Source organism: Patiria miniata, unplaced genomic scaffold (genome assembly GCF_015706575.1).
Source record: "Patiria miniata isolate m_02_andy unplaced genomic scaffold, ASM1570657v1 HiC_scaffold_3, whole genome shotgun sequence".
Classification (NCBI taxonomy): domain Eukaryota; kingdom Metazoa; phylum Echinodermata; class Asteroidea; order Valvatida; family Asterinidae; genus Patiria; species Patiria miniata.
Window position 1 is genome coordinate 18,349,833 of NW_024037069.1, and position 18,205 is coordinate 18,368,037.

Sequence of the window (18,205 nt, forward strand, 5' to 3'; positions counted from 1 at the left end):
TTTTCAAATGCCATGTAATTGGAAGCAGAACTATTTTAATTATTTTGGGCCTAAACTTCAATGATAAAATGATGAAAAAGGAAAGTAAAATAAAATGAAACATTAGTTAGATGATGTAAACTACACATTCCATTTTTAGATTTTTAAAATTCACCAGCATTACCATTGTACAATTGGAATTTATTATTTTTATATGGTTGTACACTTTATTGCAATCTCCAGCCAATAGTAATGTTTACATATATATTTTTGTACGCTCAGCAATTTCTTTAATATTTGCAGTTAGGTACTAGGTAAATGCTAATGTGAAATTTTGAGATTTTGAAATAATTGTAATGATAAAATGCAATAACTTTTTAACTTTCTTTTAGTTAAATAATTAGGAAGAATTTCAATTACATGATGTACTTTTAATAACTAACATGAAATGCATTGCACCAATAGTTTTTAACTAAATGTTAACCCACAAAATACAATGTAGTACTTTTACAAATTTGTAATGATTTTTATTTTGTTTCAGTTATGAATTTATGGTGACAATGCACTTTCTGTTCATAGTTTGTTTATGTTGTGTTCGAAGGAAGCTGGTTTTCCTGGAGAAGATGTTTGGTTGGTTTCTGTGTTGAGTAGGTTTTGCAAATCATTTCCTGTATTAATGCTTTTACATGTAGTTTAAAAATGCAATCGAACCCACCAGTAATTCTATCTCGTAGGAAAAACTTTCGAATCGGGCCGGGCGGCAGTTAGGGTGAAAAACAACCAACAGTTCAGGGAAATGTCTTTGTTAAACTTGTGGGGTTTTTATCTTTACGAATGGGGGGGGGGGGGGGGGGGGGAAGAGACCAAAGATCTCATTCACAACATAATACATCGAGGATTTTTGTACCCCCAGCCCTGCAAAATCTGTTACCATGTCATAATCTTCCCCACGTCAAATTTATGTGGGTGCATTTCTGAAGCTGTTGCCTTAATAAAGACTGTGCACACTAACTTGTTCCCTTGGTGTTCATATTGAAAGTGTTTGTCTCACGCCCTCTAGTGGTTTGGTAAGGGAACGGCAGGCAGTGGCTGCAAATCCTGATGAACAGAATGTTACAATTTTGATCTTCCACATTGCACAGGGTGTCCCAAACAAGCAGATATCCTCTGATTTCTCAAAAACTACTTAACATGAGTATTTCATCTTAATGGAGCATATTAATTATACTCTTGTGTATATTCAGTAAAAATGCCATGGAAATCTGTTCATGCAAACCAGAGATCTAACACATTATAAAAAGCTATGGGGTTTTCACCCATTCCAACGGAATGGGATTTACACAGTTAACAGTTGTAACATCAGAGTGAAAAGGCCCATGACAATCTGGTACGCACTGATATCACTAATAAATTCCTTTCGAATGGGTGAAAAACCCCATATAACCTTTTTACAGTCTACGGAACTCTGGTTTGCATGAACGGATTTCCATTAGATTTTCACTGATTATACACAGGAGTATTCAAGATGAAATACTCATGTTCAGTAGTTTTGAGAAATTAAAGGATATCTGCTTCCACAACTTTTTGGGGACTCCTGTATTGAGAGACCCTCGGATAGACAGTATTGTGCGCCGTGTATTTTCAAAGATTAGTTTTCCTTTTAAAAAGAGATGCAGTGCTGCGTATTCATTGTGTCAACCCCACTAGCCCAACCACGCCCCGGCCACGCCGAGCCATGCCCATCCCCAACCCTGATGTCTCGCAAAACTCCTTGATGATAAGTTATCAAAGCCCTTATAAAAACGCGTGCACCAGCTTTGACGTAACAACACGAATAAACGCAGTGGAGTATTATTTCACTTTCTTAATTCTTTGTCCAAAACTTTATTAAATTGTCCACTCAAAAGTTTATTACAAAGTACTTTTTTATGTCGGTGAAAGATTATACAAAAAAAGTTGTTTATAAAAAAACAGATTTGGTCGGACACATCAATCTGTACACACGTCAAATTCTTGTGAGAAAACACCATTGCATAGTTTGGTTTCTAAAGCTATAATACGAAAAGGCTAAAAACGGTGGAAAATTCTTATACAAAATTGCGATGTCTGTTTAGAAAAAAACATTCTGTGAAAGTGTGTATAAATACAGAAGATGACTATTTACAATAAATTAAACATTATTTCTTTCACTTCAAATGTCACGCCTATAAAATAATGACACAAAGTGCTGATCGTAAATTGCATAGTTGGTCTGAAAGTTTTTCCAAGTATCTCTACGATTTTACGAGTCCAGTCAGCTCGGCTCTGGTACCGAATTGTTCAAATAAACCTCTTCTCTGTGTCAAGTATAGTCAACACTCACAATTTATGCTCCAAGCAGTTGGGTTTTGAGATCGCGGTTAATCCTTTGAAGTTGAGCATTGCATCTGGCCGACATTGCATTTACTGGACATAAACACGCGGGAGTGAAAGCCAAATGTCAAAAGTCGATGCCATTTGCGTAAGTCTGATTATTATATTAATGAAAAAGGTTTTGTTTATGCTGGACAAGGATTTTTTTTTTACTGGTCCAAGATGACCAGACCTTTGTGCAAGTTTCATAAACTGGCTAACCGACTCTCTGACTTGCGGACCGTCACATGTGAGCTGGGCAGTGCTATTGTATAGGATTTCCCGGTGTAGCACCAATGGGTGGGCTACATCCGGCCCAGTATGTGGACCACATTATGTAGGAAAATACTTCAGAGAATCGCCATTCTGAATCAACTGAGTACAGAAAGTGGTGCTTTCCGGGGCCATCTTAAAATAGGCACGAGTTTACTGGGCGGGACTCGAACCAACGACCTGCTTTTTAGTGTAGACACCTTAAGCATTAAATACTGCACAACTGATCCTAATATTATTTGACAATATAACTACTTAATGCGCATGTATTGGGGGAACTTTGAAACGTGATCTAATTATCGCCCTTCAAAACTTGATGTCGTCTGGATTTTGTTAATTGACACAATTTTGTATGGAATCGTCCCTTTGAAAAAATATGTTCAGAAGACACAATATCCTAAAAATTCGACATCAGTCACGAGACATTTTCATAAAATGTTAAAGCAGCAGTCACTGGTTTTCAACAGCTGCAATATATAATTGAGGGGAACATTTGACAGCTTGTGTTTTTGTTGGCAATTTTATAGAAAAATGATACATGTAATGATGTATATTGAAAAAAAAACTCAATCTTTAATATCATGAATACAATGTTCCAGGTCGTCAGGCAGTGATACGTGTAAGAAAATTTGTAACAAGGCACTGACGTGAACGCTTAATATAGCTAAAAAATTCAAAAATTAGAATTCCAATCCCCTTGAATACAAGGTTCCATATATTCAACTGGACAACAGTCCGGCTTAAATTGACACTCACATTGATCAATAATCAATAATTTAAAATCAACTGAAAACAGACACAAACACAGCTTAAATTGGCACTCTCGTCCATCCATTTTTAAATCAATAACTTAAAATCAACTGAATTCTTAAAGGAAACGACTGCAACTTTAAATGCTCTAATTCCGAACGTCCCTGATACACGCTGCCTCCACGTGCTTATAGAGGTAGCTCTTGAGAGCAAAAGCCTTGTTGCACTTGTTACAGACGTAAGGCTTGACGTTGGAGTGAGTCTGGACGTGCGCTCGCAGGTTGGACTTGTCCGCGAAGGCCTTGCCGCACTTGGGGCAGGTGAAGGGTTTCTCCCCCGTGTGGGTCCGGATGTGGCCCTGGAGCAGCCACGGTCGACTGAAACACTTGCCGCAGAGGTTGCACTTGCAGCCCAACTTGTGGGTTCTGTATATAGAAGAGGAAAGATAAAAGAGACATTTAATATTATATGATTGATCTGAGAACTTCGTGAAGTTTAGAAGTTTGGGGGTTATAGATAATAGCCTTTTCAGAAGTGGCGGACACAGGGGGCGCTGTTTGATTTGGCAAAAGTTTGGGCCAAGTTCGGGCAAGGACCATTAGTCGACTAGTGGTTGATTTGTGACGTATTTTACGCCTGCGCACTAATAGCAACATGCAAACGTCTCTAGTCAAACGCTGGTGATAATGTCACTCATCGCAAAACTTCTGGATCCCTGCTGTACATGATGAATTCGCGCGGCTATTGGTTACCAGCGATGCAACCAGCCCCAGAAGGTTGGTTCCAAATACTCGACTAGCGTTCGGGCTAACTTTAGTCGAACTATGGTTAACCAATGAATGGTCAACAATAGTTCTTGCGCGAACTTGCCCATGGTAGACAACAAGTTTAGACAAACCAAATAGCGCCCTCCTATTGTATCCACCATACCTCAAGAGGATAGTGTTTCAGGCAACATCTCAGGGCATTATTATTGGGAGGATAAGCGTTGTCTTCTTTACATTTTGAATCGAAACTTCAAACACAGATTTAAGAATTGAAAGAGTTATGATCAAGTGTTGACGTTTTGAGGCTAAACGGTAAGGGTTTACAGCAAAAACATTATCTACACAGGCTAGGAAATTTTCATGCTCGAGTTCAACTTCACAAGAAGAGGGTATTATAGTTACATCTTTAAACGAGTACAACGCCCTCTTGTGTTTTTCGCAAGGAATGTCAATTAATTTACCTGATATGCATGCTGAGTGCTGGCATTGACACGTACACCTTGTCACAGTGGGGGCACTTCCTCGCCTTCTGATCGTTGACACTGCGGTGTGTCTGTCGATGCCTGGCCAAGTTACTGGAGGTACTGTACCCCTTCCCGCACTCTGGGCATACATGGCTGCTTGCAGTCAGCACGGAGAGTTCACGAGGAGAATCCGGCCGAAGGTTGAGCACATCAGAGAGGTCTGTCTTGGAGTCCGGAGGAGTTGACACGAAGACGTTCCGGAGGACCGTCATCTGAGGCTGGTTGTCGGGGGAAGAGCGGCCGATGTCCGGTTGGGTAGCCTCATCAGCAGACGTCGGTGATGTCTGACCAGCTTGGACGCAGGTGGCAGTGGCGGTCGCTGCCACCAATCCATAGCTCTGTTGCGACAGCGGGCCATTCATCGACAGATTCAAAACTGATGTGTCGATGTACAGCTGGGAGTTGTCGGCGAAGCTTGTCGAAGTTGTCGATGTGGAGTACTTGCTCCTGTCATCACGCACGATGATGTCGTTGCGTTTGATGACAAACTGTTTGTAAGCATCGTTCTTCTCGGTTGAAACGCGGCGTCCCACGGGCCGACCGGAGCGGCTGATGTACTGCTTTCCCGCCGGTGTCGAGGCGAGATTCTCCCCCGCTGATATCTCCTCCAATGGATTGCTCCCCACTGCACCTCTGGGCCCCTTCTTACCTCCTTTGCTCCTATGTTTCTTGGGTGTCGTCTTCTTGATGGTCTCGTACGGGTTGGTGGTCGTGTGGAAGTGAAGTGGCTTGATGATGCGATGCGTGGTAGGCAAGGCGGCGCTGACTGTCTGTCCTTTGGTCGGTGTTGTAGGGATGCGTAAACAACTGGGGCTGAATGGTCCGTAATCTGAAATAATGACACCAAAAATACAACATTTTAAATACAAATTCAGTCATTTCAACCGCGGAAAAATTCTGCCAGGCTATGTTTAGAAAGGCGTCCCATTTTTGTCAACAAATCATACATTTCTTGTGAGGCACATATATACAAGACCCCTCGTCATATTCTCGTATAGTCCCATAATCCTACTTGGACCCAAAGAATTTTGATATTTTTTTACAACGTTTCTTCTCAACATTTAACAAAATAATATCTCTCGAATATTCTAATCCTTTCTGCACTTTTAGAAAGGGAACATTTCTAACATTATAACTAATAAATTAGTTAAATTGTACCTAGCTGGTTCCGATGCAATGATCACAATCACTTTTGAATTTTGTTTCAACTGAAACCACTCATTGGTTTGTTTTGGTTTTTCGTTCATTCGTTCATTTTTTGTGTGCTTTTTAACTCTTAAGGAGGATTTTTTTCAATTCTTTCAATTTCTTGTATTAGATTTCCAACCGGTGTGTACATTTTGGCGCCATTTCGTGCAGTACCAGCTGGGCACGTGTGGGTGCTTCCATATTAGGTCATGTTCGCGTGTCACAATTATACCACACACTGCTCTACACGCGCTTGCTTTATCAACTGCGGAGTACCAGTGGCTGTCGGCTGATCCCGCTGGTATCATGCTATATGTCACCTGTTATCACTTGTCATGCCAACGTGGTTGCTCAAACCTCACCACAGGTGTTCGGCAACCAGTTGCAAACTTCCCACTGTTTCCTAATAAAGCCCCATTGCATGATTAGGTGTAAGGGAAAAAGAAAACTTGTTTTGGCAAAAACGCTTTAAGTTTGTTGTTTCTCACCTAAGCAGTCGTGGTCAGAAACAAACATACCAATTGACGCAATGAGCAACCATTTTCTTCCTTTTTTTCTGGGGGCCACATTTTTGTTTATGTTGAATTATTCATGATTCATACTTGCATATTCATCTTTGCCTGGTTTCCGGCACCGTTGATTGTGTTATCACAGTAAGCCGTGGGGACCAATTCCGGAAATCAATTGCAGCAATTATTACATATAACCTTGGGGCAAGGAGTTAAGGTCAGGGCCTATATACTCTAGTGCCTATCCTGAACCCCTAATGTGGGCTGGTGGGTTAACTTGCCTGGGAAACCGATCAAAACTGGGCAATCCCCCAACCCCGCAATTTCAATGGAACGAACAGGGGAACAGACAACTGCTCATGCGATGAAATTAAATGGATACTTATAAGTAAACCGCTGCGTGCTGTTCCGGAAGTTAAGTATGAATAACCAAATCTGTTCGATAACTTATAAGAGATTTAAGTGGATATCCACACGGCCAGGCGTCTTCAATCGGAAGTTTTGGTTTTTCCATTTAGTGTTGGACTCTTCGCTGATGTGCTGCCGAATTTTGCCGTCATGTTGACTACTAAAAATGCCGACACTGGAAAGATTTTTTTACAACTCGAATTACCATTTTAATGATTAGTTTTTGTCCCTTGTAGACTCGTGAAATGAGACAGTTTTCTTGGGCTAAAGTACTTTAAACTTAACACAGGTTTCTTGCTTCCAATATTTTGCATTCAATATTCAAACGATATGGAAGAATATGCTGCCCAGTAACTGGCCTGTATATGATGATATGCTTTTGAAGTTGATTAGCTTGAATCAAAACAGAAACATCAGTGTTCTCCGAAAAATGAGATAAAGTCATCAAATATTCATGTTTTCCTTGAAGAACAATTCAGGAAGGAGACAATGGATACTAAAATTCAACCCGTAACCTCATCACGCCGAATGACTACAGAAAGTACAGTTCCCCTCTGAGGACAAGGTTAACGCTGATTACTACAATTAGAGACCTATGTTAACGAAGTTTTTGGCCCCGAGATTGAGGGAAATATGGCTACCTCATTACCAAATAAAAACCCCAGATCCGGTGATTATTTTAATGGCAAACCCAAAACCCAAACAGAAGTTGTGTTGCTTCAGAATAATATGTTGGGAGTCAACGTTTGGTCCATGATAGTGTTGATCTTCTTGCCTTATTTCGTTTGGCATTGCAAACAAACTAAAGCTTTAAGAAGTCAATGGGCATAATTCCTTTCAAGCCACGGTTCCATAAATAATAACCTATAAGCAGTTTTAGATGGTCTAGAGTACTTGGTTGTTGGTTTGAAGAGTTGTGAAAATATACCAAAAGCCAGATATGAAGACATGGTTTCGTGAAATGCTCGTGCAAACTACGTAATGTTTCAGCAAGTCAAGAACAACAGAATAGGAACTTCAGCTAGGCCCATGGGTGTAGCGAGGGGGAGGGCAAAAGAAAAGAAAAGAGAAACGAAAAGGAAAAAGAAAAACAACAAAGAAGACGAGGAGAAAATCATATTACTGTTAATTGAATGTATATATTTAACGACATGGGAGTCTATTTTTCCACGGCCAGTGATTTCTCCCTTCGCTTCTGGTGAGTGATTTGCCCCCCTCTAGCAAAAAAAATCTGGCGACGCCCACGGTGAGGCACCAAATCTACCGCTGCCTACTGCCTGAACTTCAAAGCCTCAAGATTTCACTTCAGACAATGTCATATCTCGAGAAGAACATGACCTGCAGTGGTCTCACACCACACACGTACATTTTGACGTAAGGCAGGACTCCAAAATGAAAGTGATCCGCGCTTGTCCTGAGCGGGGACACAACCCACGAGTCAAAGCAATTTGTGGTCGGGTAATTTCCAAGGACGATCGGGGACAGACGCGCTCGACAACCCGACGGTTCTGGGCAGGTGCTATACATCGTGGTTTACGCTCAAAATAATTCGTGTTTTGTATTAACCTTTAGAAGAAAAAAACTTTACACCCACTCAAGAATTGTTTCCAACAATGTAGCCTCCACTTTTCATCAACTTTTAGGGAGAAGTAAGTGGTGAAATCGGTCAATGCATTTCGACATCTTTACTTTCATTTTTGTTTTCGTGCAACCTTGAAGTCGTTTTATGACCTCGGCATTTGTGCTTGAGCCTTATCATGGTTTTGGTGATTGTCACAGTGTGTTTGAATTATTTCTTTTCTCTAATCTTTTAGATCATCGATCCAAATGTTAACATCAATTTGTCGGCTTGCATTGCATTCTAATGTCTTAGCAAGCATTTAAATATACCAAAGAGAAAGCTTCCAAATCAACATTTCATCACAATTGTTACACAAAATTTGTTATGAAAATTCAAACCCCAAATTTACTTTCAAATACAGCAGCTGTGGTTTACTGGCTCTTTGTATGGGCGGCACCAAACTTTTTACCGTCGGCACTGCAGTTTACAGACTCCATCAATCAGCAACGCGCGTGCGGTCTGTCAGACCAACCAACCCTCATAAATTACCGGCACGGGCGAGGGGCAGAACCCTGGCGCACGTCGACTATAGGCCACGCGAGGCCCAAGGCACCCCACTAGTGCCCCAACTACCCTGAAGAATATTACCCAAGATCCTGTAAATATTGCGAGGTAAAACTAGTGGAAATTGAGAGTGTAAAGTGCTGAGGCGGCGAAATGTTCGGCATTCCGATAGCATCGGCTGTGAGCGGGTGCTGGCTGCGTGGCTTGTGGGTCTCGCGACCCATGGGCCCTTGGTTGGCCCCTGGCTACATCAGTACCTGCAAAATTTAATTTAATGCCCGCGCTGTCTGAATCTATCAGAATTTTAATTTCTAAAGTTATTGGTTTCGGAATCTTTTTGCGCATGCATATATTGTTATGAAAGAATGCGATAGGTTTTGAAGGAAAAGTGAGTTCAAGTTCAGACACTGTTTCTCTCAAAATGTACCGAGTATGGTTAATACAAACGTTTTTCCTGTTATCAAACATGCATTTAAATCATTACATTTTGATGCCTTGAAGTTCACAATGGTAAAGTTATAGCTTGTGATAAAACCTCAAAGTGCCGGAAAATACAGTGCGATTATAAAAATGAAAACTGGTAGCCACTGGAACTTTACTATAAACATTTCGCTCGGAAGAGATAAATTGTGGTCTTGAAGACGTACGTCTACGCCTCCCCATTCTCCAAGATCATCGTCATAAAAATACCGCCGAACAGTCATGGGATGACGAAAACCATATTTTGATAAACACAACAGTCATCCCCCTTCCCCTACAAACCAAACAAACAAAAGCAGCCGTGGAACCGGCAACCAGAAAAAAAACCAGGACACTAGTAGAAGATAAAGAACACTTGTTTCGTTTTTTCCCGTTGATTGATCATACACCGGGAGTGTCAGCTGGCTTCAGCCTGGCTCGCACCGCGTGGTTTTCTCCCCACGCGCGCTACATTACATCTCTCGTACTTCTGAAACGAGAACCACACATTCACACGCATGGCCAAATATGGTCGAGTCGAAACACTTCCCACTCTCGCTAGAACGGTAGCAGTACAGCCTATACCAAAGCCAGGAATGTAGCTCCTGACTTGTCGAGTTGTCTCCCCACCTGCCATGGAAGATTTGTGTCCCAGTCTGGTAAACATTCATAATTCTATGAGATAAGATCAGTTAAGATCAGTCCTGAGGTTTATCGAGATCATTGCGAGCTGGTAGCTGCGATGCGTGCTTGCAAGCAAAGCTTAAGAATATGATATGCCATGAGGTGGCCTGGTCGTAACATTATCTTGGACTTTGAGATAACCTTCAAAATTTGTTGGGGATGTACTCAAATTTCTCTAGACTTACATCTTGATCTCTTTTATAGTAAGTTCACCCACTGTATTAATTGACTATCTTCATAATCTGCTATTTTTTACTCTAAAATTATCCCTTTGTCTTGTTAGGAACACGTGAACATTGATCTCGGACATTTCTTCTTCTTGTTTCAATAATAACGTATTTAGTTTAATATGAAAAGCACAGCTTCGGTTCTACCGCTCTATTTCCGTCAACACTACAGTTAAAAAAAAACTTACAACAACTTTATACTCGGGACCTGTAGTCCCCTAAAGCCGCACCTCAAGACGAGGCCGTGATTTAGAAAACTTCATTAACAGACTGTCATTCCTCACTTCATTAATGTATGTAAAGAGATTATGTCTCAATCGCTGGTATCCATCACCCATTCGGTATGCACGGATTCAGTTTTGCCGCAACTTGTCAGAAATCGCACATTCTGTCTGCAACTCTCAAGCAAGACAAGTCGACCGGTGACAAGTGACAAAAACGTGTGCCAGACTTTCTGCACAATTCTGTTCTAGAAAATGTTGGGAGCTTATACACGCTCTAAATTTCATCGAAATCGAAAACAAATCCGGGAAAATGAAGGATTTACGGGGCGTAAGAACTGAAGCAAGATTGTGGGGTAATAACGGGGACAGAATTTCGTCGAAGGAATGTTCACAGGATCAGTCAAATGATCTAAGATTGCTAAATGTGGAACGCGCTTATCCCTTTCGGTTTACATTCGGAAAGAGTGTTGTCAAATTATTGTGAACATTTGGCTATAATGCTTAAAAATATCTACTTTTCACCACCTTTACGTATTTTCCCCTGCAGGGATGAATGGAATAAACCAAACCAAACCAAACCAATCCATAGCCTATAATAATTGACGCCATCACGTGTGCTTATTTAGTTACAGAACACTCTAATCCAGTTTCCATATTATTGAAGGAAAAAAAAGAACCAAAAGGGACTCGAACCGGACCACAAACACATCACATCAATACATTTCGAAACTTCCACAATAAAGCTGTTTTTATTTGGTTTGGATAAACTCTTTGGTAATTATCCAAATTTACCCGAAACAAAGAACGTCCTCCTACTATTGTGCCCAACATACCTCAAAAATGGTATATTGACACAACACCATGTTAACAGCCCACATCCTTCCAAAACTGCTTCCAAGAATTATCCATGCGAGATAAACTATCTTTGCGGAGGATATTTTATTTTTCTCCTTGAGTCTCATCTGGCCTCCGTCCTCCAGCCTGTTGGCTTGAGGAGGAAACCTTCCTGCGTCATCACTGATGACGACTACCGGTGGTTGACATACATCAACCACACTGCTCACGTACGTATGCATGCGCTCGGCATTCCTCCGGTTGCAGTTGTCTTAAAGAGGCACGCTTGGCGTACATTTTCTGGATCATCTTTCTCGAGAAATACGTCCCTAAAATGAACATGAAAGTAGAACTCCAAAATGTGTATTCACGTATCTCAGTAAAATAACAAAGTATACAAATTATTTGCAGGCTTTCTTGTTAATTGAATAAAACTTACTGCTCAAATTTGTTTCATTCAAACTTGTTCTATAATGGAAACCAACACACTGTGTAAAAAAAAAGGTGGGTAAAACGCTGTCGGGCAATGGTATTTGCCTATAACATTGGAATGAAGATACCTCATTGTTGGCTAATTCGGGTAGAAATTGACAAACTTTTAGGAAGAATTTGCCCAAGAGCGTCGGCAGTTGGTATGCTGACCAACATTGGGCAAAATACCAAACCATATGCCAAACCAGATTTTCTCCTAAACTTTTCTCGCAATTCAAAAAGCATCAGCATCTTTGAAATTCAATTTCAATATTTAAAACCTCAAAGTTAACCGTGCAGTGTTTCTTAAAAAGAGATTAGTCACCAGTATAAAGCATCTTGAAATCGCTCGGTGCCATTTTTTCCTCATCAAGACCCGAGGCCATCGCCTTGACATCTTGAAGAGCAATTTCTCTCTCTGTGACTCAACGTCACTAGGGGATGCGTGATTCTTTCTCTCCGCTTGCACCAACGGAGAAAACAGATGACAATAGATAAAGGCCCAGTGGTGGTCCAGAGGTCTCATTCACTGGTCTTGTCAGAAAATATTTGGCAGACAAAAACCATCGGTAGAATTTTGAACTTTCCAACGACTGGGTTATAAGCTGATTGGAATGTCTTCTTTGAATGTGAGTCACATGGTCGTCACACTTTCTCTGAGATTAAACCACTGTCCCTTGCGCAAGAACTTTTACATACAAAGACTGCAAATTAAAATGACGTGGGAGGCCAGTATTTCATTTCAAGATTAAAATTAAAGCTATAATTTTAAGAGAAAAAAAAAGTAGGACAGTCAGAAACAATTATTTACCAAATACCAATATTTGAAAGAAAAAAGCTGACTATAGAGGCTTATTATTTTTGCCGAATTCTGAGAGATCCAGAAAGAATTTGAGGTTCCAAAATAAAAGGACATATCTGAAAAAGTTTACAAATAAAATACTTGAGTTTGCGATCTTTTTGGATAAGACTCAAATGTCTTTCATTATCAAAGTAGTTTGAAAAGTTGAGGGTATTCCGCAGCATGCAATTGAAATAGAACTTAACAAAACTTTCACGTTGTACGAACTTGAAGCTGTCAAAAACCAGAAGTTCCTTTTCAATTGTCAATCAAGAAAGAAAAAAAAGCCAAAATCGAAAATGAAAGAGAAACAAACGTTACAGGAAGTATTTGAAGTAATCTTAAGTCGACAATAAACTCGACTGCCGATAAAGGTCAACCAGCGAGTTTTCCCCTAGCTCAAATGGCCTGTTAAAGTTGACTGATTCCCCCAGGGGGGTAGGGGGTTATGTCGCGGTCTTGGCCACTTCTTAATTGACGCCACGAGACCCTCACATACTTGCTCCTTGCTGTTTTCATTTTTTTCTCTTTCTCTTCATCCTTCTTCGCTCGCGACCGGGAGCTTGGCACGCGACTCCATGCCCAAATATGGTCGGGGAACGGACACCGTACGAGCCCAACTCCGTACAGTGTTCGCATGGTGTTTGTGTGTATGCTTGCCTCAACAGGCAATATCATAGGCCATTATAGTGCAGTGTACTACTGCATTGAGTTCTATACCAAGCCGTTGGTCTACCATTACAATGTACAGTAAAATACTTCAGCCTATATACATGTACACCCCATTCGCTTGAAAACCTAACTTTTCAGCAAGATTTTTAGAAAACTGAGTGTCATGTTTCTGTCAATGGACGCTAGAAACTGTTAGAATGTTGCTTCACTTCTCTCCAATTTCCTTAGTACTTAATGAGTAGAAAACTGCGATAAAAATGTTCCTTGATTTTGTTGTGAGAAACGACAGTGTCATGTCATGGCAAAACAATCATGATTTTGAATCGTGAATCCGATTTATTCACCAAATTTGAAAGCCTTCAACTTTTTGCAGAATAATGCTACAAAGGTTAGTTTAAATCGGCAAATTGCGTTATTATTTTGGGGCAGCATTATCGTGCTCAATATGAAACTAAGTCAAACATGACATTTACTTGAAAGACTGTTCACGTGGGTTTTCCTTGAAAGATTAATTGTCACCATCGGTAAAGAATTACTTCAATTTTTTTGAGACCATGACCGTGGATGATATTCTTTACAAATTCTTCCGAAATTGAGGCTAATGTGTTTTTTGTTTAACCTACGAACATTACTGGAAAATCTGCCTGCAAATGTTTGGGTGACATTCCATCGGAGTTAGGCCTGACTTTGTTGTTCTAATGTCAATTATCTGGGTGTCTCCCACCTAACCTCAAATTTTCTAGTAAAATTTCTCAATTTTCATCCCATAAGAATTTCAGGGGAACCTATTTTTATTCAATCAAAGAATCAGTGAAAACGTTCAGGATATAAATGATCACACAGTATGGGTTTAATTTTTTCACCACAGTCGATCAGTCAAGTTGCTTTGGTATACCTCTTTCTCGCCGCATATAACCATAACTGTAGTTTGTTTCACAAATTCTAGAAAAAAAGATTTTTATTTATGGAATATAAACACAAAGTTTCACGCTGGTTACCTGTTAATTTCATGTGATTATTAACCACTTTGTGTCGCATTCCAGCACGTACCAGCGAAACGCAACCACCTTCCGTGTACAATTTGGGCGCCATTAGCAAAGCAAATCGGACCCGGCCGGGCCCGGTCCTCGCACGAAATCCCGACGCCAAATATGACCAAAACCCATTGAAATTGTTAACGAAATTCCTAAATTTTCACTTTGCATCGTTGGTCCACCCCGCAGCGACCACCACCGGGGTAAATCAGGGACTAAATCGGGAGGAATTCGCAGAAAGCAGACCTTAAGATTGATTTGATGAAGTTTTGTTGCCCACTTTTTACCTCTCTCGGTAGGTAAATGCCAAGTCTTTGTTGTCGAGTTGGTATCCCACTGCGGGCCGGGTGTTACCGCGCAGTCAACACAGTTCGTTCGGTAAAGAAAAATAGTTTCAACGGGTATGGAATTGTTTTTGCTGGGCTTTGTTCGTTAAGTACGCATTAAGTTTTAATATCTGCTTATCCAAACTCAATATAATTTACGATCAAAAGGACCACTCATTAATGTATTTGGAAAGAATGTTGCATCCTGACGCCACCTTATTTTTCATCATAAAATTATGTTATCTCAATGAAGGTCAGTCATTGCAAAAATGTTGCAAAGACATGAATCTGAGACTGAGAAACATTTCCAATTCTGTCAGAAAATACTTTAAAAAAAAAAATTCGAATCGCCATAGACTTTTACACGACCAAAGAAGTGGCGTCTGGATAATACATTCTTTCTATGTATTTAAAGAGCTCAAATCAACTCAATGAAGATTAGAGATTTGTTTTTATAGAAAACAACTAAAAAAACCCAAACCATTAAGGGAGACAACTATGTACAGGACAGAATATATTTAACAGAGAAAATCTGGCAACTCGTTTCAACCAACTATAACAAAATGTCCAAAACAGCGACAGTATCTGGCATTTTTTTTCGCACAATAAATGTGGAATATGTCTTTCTGGGTGGAGTCTTATATAAACAACTTCATAATGATCTTTATAAAGAAGGGAATGTTCTTTTTGTTTGAAAAACTAGTATGAATATTTTGTTGATATAGCACACAATCTGGGTATGTGTATAGTATGAAAACATATAATGACTGGTGTGGTGGCAGATTGGATATTATTATTGATAACCAAGAAAAGTGGGAGAAAAGTGAACTTCAGGGGTAAAGCTCTTCGGGTAAGTTTTGAGTCTTTGAGAGACTTAAAAGAACTGGTCGCATTTGGCAGACGTCGTCTTTGTCTTTGTGTGGTTCAAATGCACATTCTCTTTACTTCATTCGTGATCACTTTTTTTTCTCTCTAAGGAATCACTTCATGAAATCGGACTCCAGTGAATTTGTCACGACAACTCTAGGAAACTCCAGCAAGTATTACTGATTAGGGCTAGACATGGAGCCGACTATTATGGATCCCACTAGCTCGCTAACGAGAGGTGCTGGAAATAGATGGGTGCTATCGATGGCCTGGGAAAGTGGCTGAAATCGGCAAGGGTCCTGGCACAGACACGGTGTGGATTTCACAAAGAATAACTACAGAAACCACTGTCAGATTTGCAGGATTTCGATCATTTCTTAGATAAGGAGTAGTCAAGTTTGGGCCCGATTTTAAGATTTTTCTTGATTTAAGTGTCTTCTGGATTTTCGGCGGGTTTCTTTTTTGGTTTTTTTTTTTTTTTTTTGCATTTTCTGGATTCGGTTGTTTTGATAACATTAAATACAACCAACGGGAATATAGGACACAATGCAGGGATACGTTTCTATGCATGCGACGATCATTTAACTTATAAAGGTATATCGATACAATTATAAATGACAAAAATCAGTAACAATATCGAAATATGATATAGATCAGGTGTAGAAACGTAAGAAATGTTTTACCAAACCATAATACACCGAGTCACAATTTTCCCAATTGATTGACTAATGGCTAATATACCGAAACAAGAAGGCAAGATTGTTAAAACAATACATAATTTTTTTGGGGGGGGTGAGTGAAATAATACATGTTTTATGAGCATAGAACGATAGACAAGCCATAATGCAGGACTGTGTTGTGTAAAGTGGCAGAAAAAAAAATCTTACAAAAACAGTCAAACTAGTCAGGTTATAATGACCTTCTTTGTCTTGAACTTGAGAACGTGTATAAACACAACAAATCACCGAGATCCGAAACTTGCAGGGCACCGTGGATATTGGGACAGCCGCCCGGGGCAAAACGGGGTCAACACCGGGACAGAAACTGCACAACACAGTAACAAGGGCCGAATATACGAGCTCCGGAAATTAGGAGTGTAAAATCTTCAGTGATTTAGGATAAAAAATGGAGAAAGGAATATTAGGATATCTTACCCTCATCGTCGCTGGCAGGGGTAGCACACTTGTCCCATTTAGTGGATTGTTCTGCGACAGGCGGCCTTACAAAACGGCGAACCAGAAAAGACCGAGGCATTGTGATTTAGATCTGACCGTTGGTATAAGAACAATCTCAAAAGAAAATTGGTCTCCAACTTAGGATATCCTTTCAAGATGACGTGGGGCAAAACTTGGCGATGCTTCTCTCTGTGTGTCCTGTGACCAACTGACCACTTTCTTGTTCTCACATCTGCTTTTCACCGATTACACTCAGTCGTCGGTAGTCGGTGATCATCATCAAGGAACGAAAGCCACTGCGCGCGCATGCAACAAGTGTCACCCGCCTGACACCGATACCTCGGCCGGTGGACGCGGGGGAAAAACACGCGGTAAAACCGCTCCAGTATCCCGTGGCGTACATGTCCAATGGTATCCGTGCAATGCATCGGCATGTGCGGTGGGGGACAACTTCTGCGCATGCTTAATGGTTCGACCACCCCCAAGGGGGTGGGGAGCGTAAACTTCAAGAACATCATAAGATTATGATTAAGATTCGTGTTGTGGGTGTGCTCTGCAATGGTGTGCTGCAGTATATAATCAGCTGGAGTGTATATGTACTGTGATACCTTTTGTGCGGTTACCAGTTTTGCCAGACGCCGTTATGAATATAGCTGTCGGCTAGTTTGAAGATCAAATTTCGTCACTAGTGATGTTATTCGGTTGTCATTGTCTAATTGATGGGCTTAAGGAAAGCCAAACAAAGCTTTGGATATTTCTTTTATGATTTTTTGGGAGGCTCTTTGTTCTGGTTTTGACGATTTGCTTCATTAGACAATGCCCACCCACCAAGCAGAACCGACTTTGCGTCCAATCAAAAAATTATCGTTAAATAAAGTTTTAAAAATAATATTAGTGCAGTATTCGATTTGATTCAGTAAGAAATTGAAGAAAGGAAAAGTATAAAAATAGGTCAAAGACAATATGAGAATTAATTAGTTATGGAGGTTTATAAAAAATATATTTTGTCACGAACCAGTCTGACTTGAGAAATTATCTAAAATTTATGTACAACAGGTCAAGATAAATTATAGGGATTTTTTTTTTAAATTTGCGATGATAGCTCTAAACTTTCTTTTCCATAAAGCATTCAAAATTGAAAAGGAAAATTTTAAAATTGGTGTTTTCATATATACCGATAGTTAACAATCTTCGTTATTATTATTTTTTTTACAGTTTGCACAATCTTTGAAAAAAAGAGATGCAACACAACCTGGGCTTGAAGAGAGTTAGTATTCATTTGCAGCGTTTTAATTAAAAAATGTACCGATTAAAAATTCCATGACAAATATTGTCAAGCGTTTAGGCTGCTCAAAATTCACACATTTATGTCTCGAACAACGAATCCAAGCATAGGGTCTAAGGTACTACTGGAAAACACCTGCGAAAACAATTCGGCGTACGAGTAGCTTCCGAACAGGCATGTACTTGACGCATG

At 40.1% G+C, this 18,205-nt stretch overlaps 1 protein-coding gene across 1 annotated transcript; it reads right to left on the reverse strand.

Moving 5' to 3' along the window:
- Positions 1–273: 273 nt before the first annotated feature.
- On the reverse strand, positions 274–17,067 carry LOC119737508 (zinc finger protein SNAI2-like). Its single transcript, XM_038211924.1, has 3 exons — positions 16,708–17,067; positions 4,622–5,513; positions 274–3,818 (listed from the first exon to the last, which is right to left on the reverse strand). Exons 1-3 carry the CDS (start codon positions 16,805–16,807, stop codon positions 3,542–3,544), a joined length of 1,269 nt encoding a protein of 422 aa, XP_038067852.1. The 5' UTR covers positions 16,808–17,067; the 3' UTR covers positions 274–3,541.
- Between the last annotated feature and the right edge of the window lie 1,138 nt (positions 17,068–18,205).

Bases quoted from the DNA above. Each gene is read 5' to 3' on its own strand.
- LOC119737508 (XM_038211924.1), bottom strand. From the start codon at position 16,807: ATGCCTCGGTCTTTTCTGGTTCGCCGTTTTGTAAGGCCGCCTGTCGCA. The intron at 5,514-16,707 runs GTAAGATATCCT...TCATTATTTCAG, and splicing joins CCCTGCCAGCGACGATGAGG to ATTACGGACCATTCAGCCCC. The intron at 3,819-4,621 runs GTAAATTAATTG...TTCTATATACAG, and splicing joins GCACTCAGCATGCATATCAG to AACCCACAAGTTGGGCTGCA.